This window comes from Phyllopteryx taeniolatus, chromosome 4, assembly GCF_024500385.1.
Source record: "Phyllopteryx taeniolatus isolate TA_2022b chromosome 4, UOR_Ptae_1.2, whole genome shotgun sequence".
Taxonomy (NCBI): domain Eukaryota; kingdom Metazoa; phylum Chordata; class Actinopteri; order Syngnathiformes; family Syngnathidae; genus Phyllopteryx; species Phyllopteryx taeniolatus.
The window spans coordinates 24980854-24987459 of NC_084505.1; the positions used below are offsets into that span (position 1 = coordinate 24980854).

A 6606-nucleotide genomic window follows, 5' to 3' on the forward strand; every position below is an offset into this window, starting at 1 on the left:
AACTGAGATGATTACAGCTAATGCTGGACATAAACTATGCAATTCCAACTCATACTGGAAGAGCTTGCGGCAGAATGTCAAAGCTAGTGATTGAGCGACTCACTCTGTACATTCAGACCGTTACTGCTCCAGTTACTGTATGTTTCAAACTGTCAAAACAAATCAAGAGGAACAAAAAAGGTTCCGAATTATAATGCAACAAAGCAACACAGTTCACGTATCTGCTCAAAAGAAATTGACTAATAGACGTACTAGAACAAACCGGTAGGGAGCAGGCAATTATTTCTTGATTCAATCAATACAATAAACGCTTGACCACACTTCAAATTGGGTCTGATTAAAAAGTCAGGATTGGAATGATCTCTTCAAAAAGCTTTACATTATGACCAGGTAAAAATGGGAAGTTATTGAGAAGTTTCACATACAGAAGACAATGTTGAAACAATGACCGCCAGACTGAAGGCAGGAATATGCATGCCAGCCCAGCAGGTGGCGATGTCACACAAACAAACACTACGTGTTTTTACTGTCTACTGAAAGAAAATAAATTTACACTTCACTTTCAAGAGAAACACCACACTTCATGACCTAGTAAAAAATGTTTTTTTTTCTAATTCAGAATACAACAATAAAGTGATTCCCATCCACAGGGCTCAGTTTAATAACTGAATTTTCTAATAAACGGAAATGAAGAACTACAACGCTGTGTTGCTTTTGAAAACAACTAAACATGGCGAAATAACAACAACCTAGTTAAAACTGCATTTTTTTTAAATTGAGCTTTTGAAACATTGTTGACAATCCCTGTCCATACGGACATGCAAAAAACAACTGAAAGCACTGTGATATGCATGCTAAGCCAGTAGTTGCTGATATAACTTTTGCAGACTAACGTTGGTAGTGTGGTGACAGAAACGTAACATGATCTTTTAAGAAAAAAAAAAATAAAACACGCTAATGTAGCGCCGTGGTCCACCATCACTGTTTTGTCCGTCACATACTAGAATGTGCGTACTAACTCATGCTAACTGATCACACTTAACAAGCATATGTTTTTGCCAACTACCATTTTCATCACATTCACAGTAACTGTGAGGGCTGTTTACATTTTGAGGCCCCAGAACAACGCTGTCATGTAAACAAAGAGCCCCACCCTCAAATTTTTTCATCCCTAACTAAATTCATTGAACACATACACACGTTATTAAACGTTTTCGCAGACTACCGGTTTTCATTCATTGTTAGGTAGAAACTTTACTGTCCGTACAAATTCTGAGATAGTTTTTCCCAACTTTGCTCTCAAACTGCATATGCGTCAACCATAAAGAACAGTTAGCAGTGTCGGCTCATCTTTGTTTTCAGTCCAGTTCTGGTTAGACAGCAATAAAAGTCATTCCAATTTCCACATGAATATGAGCGGTCATTGTCGACAAAACTTTTATGATGCTCTTCATCCACTTTCTCACTGCTATCTAATCTGGAGTGAATTTAGGTCAAGACTCCAATGGCACGAGCCCTAATTTGGATTGTAAAAAAAATATATATATATATTTTTTAAATTAAAAAAAAAAACTTTGTTGAAAACTAGCTAATTTGGGAGGGAAAACAGAGGTCAGGAAGTGAAACCTAAACCCGCGTCACCTGTTTTCTTGTTCCCCCCTCGTCCTTCTCTCTAATGTGTCTGTTTCGCCCAGTTTGAATAGAAACTGAAGAAGGGAGGGGGAGGGGGATAAAAAGGAAGCGGAATGATTCAGCATGAAGGACATGGATAGACTGACTGCACGGTTTTTTTGAGACCACACAATCACCTGCATTGTCAGGACGGTTCAGTTTGTAAACAGGCAGAAACACGCCTGCTATTCTCAGTTCAAGGCTTTTTTCTTTTCTTCTCGAATCTTCTCCTGAAGGAAATCCTTGTTGCACAACACTTAAAGTTAAAAGGATTCTGTTTTTATGTTGGGATTCAGTGACGTTTAAAGTCCACCTGCAACACCTGATTGGTCATGTGATCTTCACGTTGCTCCCATGCGGTACTAAACTACACAAATACACATCCAATGACATCTAATCCAAGAGCTGTACCCAAAAAATAATAATAACGCTGATTTCAAGCCTTTCCTGATCCGTTTCCAAGCCTTACAGCTGTGATGAATCGCACATTTACATGAATCTATACACAGTCAAAAAGATTATTTGACTTTATCTCGTTTAAAGAGATGGTCTTAGGCGAGGAGTAAACAAAATTATGTGTGGTAATAACAAAGGGAGACGAAATTAAAGAAAGGGAATGTGGTTACATACAATATGCCCAAATGTTTCTAAGTAACAACATGAGCAAACTAACATATCGATAATATGGCCGAATTAGAGCAGGCTCCCCCCTTCTGATCAAAGTCAGCAAAGGCCCTATTATCGTATGTTTCTTAATGAATATCCTGTCGTGTGTTAAGTGCAATGTTTCCTCCACAATATGCTCGGAAACTGGTTGGGCCGACATTCGTACACGTTGGAATAGAATAGAGTACAATACAATAGACCTGTTTAATATTTACAATCGCACAGCCTTCTACCGTTTGGGTCTCCTTTTTCTCCATTATCTTGCTGTTGTGGCTCGCAATTAATGGGAGAAGACAAAACGAAAGACAACTTTTACCATCATAGATACTAAATGCAGTAGTAACGACAGTAAAAAGTTGAAAAGCTAATACTAGTCATCAAAATTTTAGCAATTTGCTCGCTATACTTCCCAACCGCCCTAGTTACTATTTTTCAAAAAAGGGACGAGCGACTATAATTGTCGCGAAGAAACAGACAACATAAGTGGAATAATTTGCACCAAAATGAGAAAGGAGCCCGGTGGAAGACAATTACGCAGTACATCAAGACATTTTGCCCATTTATACACTCCAAAAGCAGTTATTTAAACACATTGGAAACTTTTGACCCAAGGTACTTGCTTCCAAGCTGCAAATATGTTCCCAATGTCGCCTTGGTTTACCTGTAAAACTCTACATGAGAAAAGATTTATTGGCATGCCAATCACCGTATATAGGTCTGCAGCAGAATTTTTTTTTTTACATAATTTATTACAAATTAATTTGCAGAACCCAAGGTTATGGATAGCGCACAGGGGGTCCAGGACCTCAGTTTGAGAACCTCAGCTTTAAGGTACAGCCTACACTTGTATACCCTGAACCTTTACACCATGTCTATGTCATTTGACCGAGGCAGTGTGACTGAAAAAACTGGGTGAATGGGTTGAATGATCATTTTAGCCTTCTTTAACGCCGTAGTTTGAATGTGTGAGGCGTTAGTGGAAAAGATGTTACATGAAGTAAATTTGTCAGGGAGATGACAATGTAGCAATGTGAAACTAAATATAGCACCAACAAAAAAGTATGACTTACATTTTATTGGCCAAAACTATTTCGAACAATTGTATATCATTGAATTAATCAGGTAAACAAACATTGTCATGAAAATCTCATGAGCAGAAAATACGGCACAGCAAAAGAAAACAATACCCATGGGTAAATTTATGCAATAAAAACTACTTGTATTTCTCGAAATAATACATAATTATGCAACATATGCTCGGATGGGCACCACCCAGTGCAATAATAAGTGGTGTTAGAACAAATGGGGCACATCAAAAGCAGGTCAACAGTGGGGTGTTTGACCCCGATGCCCCCATTGGTTCCACCACCTCTGCTTCAAGGTAAGGCTGATTACTAGTTATACCTTTTCCAAGGCCAAAAATACCATTAGGTGTAAAACTAAGCATCACCTAAACGAGGAAACACCTAAACGAGCAGTAATACATGTGGACAAGTAAAAGTGAACAGTAAAAAAAATAAAAAATAAAAATTAAGATAATAATAATAAAGCCACTAACCTGCCAGTCCTCCGCCACCCCCGCCGTGGCCCTTCCGCTTCTGGAGGATGAAATAGGGATTGGCCCGCTCGGTGATCCACAGGGCGCCCGCCAGTAACACCTCTTCGGGACTGACCCACATGATGTTGGACGGAGTCGTTTTTAAGGACACATGGACCGCTAATTAAGCGTTATTAGTAGTAATGATTAATTTTTTTTTTTTAAAAATAAATAAAGAAATAAAAGCAAAGGGAATGGCTGTTACCGAAGTGTACGAGCCAACCTCCTAGCTAAAAATAAACACAGCCGGGGCGCGAACGTCCAACAAACCAACGAACGTCCTCCTCTATACGGCATAGATTTTTTTTAAAAAGACTAAAATACTATTTCTTCGAGGTCGCAGCCATTTTATAACGCTTTTGCTGTGCTCCAGCGCCGCGGCAGGTGCGCGTAACCACGACGTCGCTCGTCACACGGCACAGACACACGATTCCGTATGCATTTTCCTCTCCACCGAAAAAAATAATAATAATTTTTAAAAACAAAAAAGAGGTGGTGGTGCTTCGGGAGAGTGAGAGAGCGAGAGTCAAGCCGAATAACAATGACGCTAGCCGGCAGACACCATCCTCCTTGTTGTCATTCTCCTCCTCCTCCCAACCCCCTCAGACGGAAAGTAGAGCCCGAGCCCTACGCATGACGTCACAGACCGGGCGCTACGTTTGACGTCACAAACCAAGAGCGGCAGCAATAACATATTGGCGTCTCTTGGGAGCTGAACTCCCCCCTAAAAAAATGATCTACCCCCCGCAAAAAAATAGAAATAAATAAATATTTGGTGTTGTGCCAAGGTGGCCAAGGAACGCGCACCACATTAAGCAGCAAAATGTGCATTGTATTAATCACCAGCCTATTGGGGAACATGCAAAAGAAATATCTGTACTTGTGATATTGAAAGGAAAGCAACACAAAACCAGACGAATAGAACATCTGTGGCTATTTCCTGTCTCTGTTCAAAACAGGATGCAGAATGGGTTGCTGACGGGTTTAACTTGAGTTTAAAACTTTCTCCATTGGTGAACCACACAGGTTTAAAACCCACACACAAATTGCTGTTGGAGAAACACGTACACGAATGAGTGTTGTGTGGTTTTCTATGAAGCTTTCGTTTATGTATTGGCTACTGTACTGTGGGCTGCGGAGGAGGGGAGCCGTGACGTCAACATCAACATTACACTTTACACGTTTGCTGTTTTTGGGGCTATTAATATTCAGACGTCACAATTTTTCTCTCCATCGGAAATAATGTAAAGCAAATTAATTTGTTCCGGAGGCACTTTAAAATGCAATCAATTTATGAAGCTGTAGTAATTATTACCATTACATTTTCTACTTTAGCATAATAAATCTCAAAAGTTTTCTTAGTGCCAGCCAGCATGATATCTCATTCCTTTTCTCACGTTCATATTCATCCTGCGGGGCGGATTGTAGCCCCTCGCGGGCCGGTTTTGGCCTGAGGGCCGCATATTGACATCCCTGCACTACGGTACAGACTTATTTACACATATGAATTTCAATTAAGTAAAGAGTTAAATTATGTATGAAAATATATACAATAATTTTATTTTAATAATAAATGCTATTTTAAAATGGTATTAATTGAAATTAATTTAAATGTAATTCATTAGCCAATTATTTAATTAGATGAATCCAATTTAAAACTGTAAAAAAAAATTATATACAATAAATCAACTCGGAAGTCATTTAATGAGATAAATGAGCACAAAATAAATTTAAAAAATAATACATTTTAACTAAATTTGGGGAAAAAAATGGCTAAATTAATGTACCAATTAAAAAAGTTTATTGTAAGATTTTTGTATTCTATTTTTCATAATAAATTGAATTATAATTAATCAACAAATTATGTAATTACACTGTATATATATATATATATATATATATATATATATATATATATATATATATATATATAAATTAATTTTCTGTGTTTTGGGGGGGGCCTGGGAAGGATTAGTTGTGTGCATAATAACTGGTCACATCCATGCCAAGATGATTTAAGATACGAGCGTGGTCACAGACAGAATTAAACTTGTATGCCAAGGCACCACTGTATTGCTTCCATGGTAAGCAATAAAAGTACTGCTTTGTCTTGGTGCCAATGAATTATGCTGAAGAGCGTTGAGGAGCTTCTTTTAGACAAAATTATCATTTAGATAATTAGTGCTTTGCCGGCATCTTGTTGCATCGATTCAATTCCAAACCTTTTTAGGGGTGCATTTTTTTTCCTATTTGTGGCAGGGCTCTGTCCTTATCCCCCGCAAAGAGCAGGAGGTCACTGTGAGTTATTCACTGGGGAGAGGGACCAAAAATCTGTGTGATTCATGCCAACCCTTTTGTACTGTACCGTAACTGCCTATAAATGCCACAAGATGACAGCAATGTATTACATTTGTCTAAATTTAGCACCTCAACTCACTGAAACAGTTACTAATTGGCACCAAAATGCAACCAACTGGCACCAAAGCAATACTGTTATTGCTCTGATGCGGCAATTTTGCTGGCTTGCTGTATAAAACTGGTTCATCTGAGGAGTTTGAATCATTGGAAACAGCAGAGTCATAAGATGATAAAAAACCTAAAACATTCCCCAAAGTACTGGATTTTTTTTGGTGTGGGTGTTATTTCCCTATAGGGGGAAATACTGTGAGCGT

At 38.4% G+C, this 6606-nt stretch overlaps 1 protein-coding gene across 1 annotated transcript in view; it reads right to left on the reverse strand.

Annotated features, from left to right (window-relative positions):
• tbc1d9 (TBC1 domain family, member 9 (with GRAM domain)) overlaps positions 1–4533 on the reverse strand; it is a 34449-nt gene extending 29916 nt beyond the window's left edge. The window contains exon 1 of the mRNA XM_061770868.1: positions 3896–4533. Within this exon, the coding sequence (XP_061626852.1) occupies positions 3896–4016 (121 nt within the window). The 5' untranslated portion in view covers positions 4017–4533. The remainder of the gene's footprint in view (positions 1–3895) is intronic.
• Positions 4534–6606: the final 2073 nt, after the last annotated feature.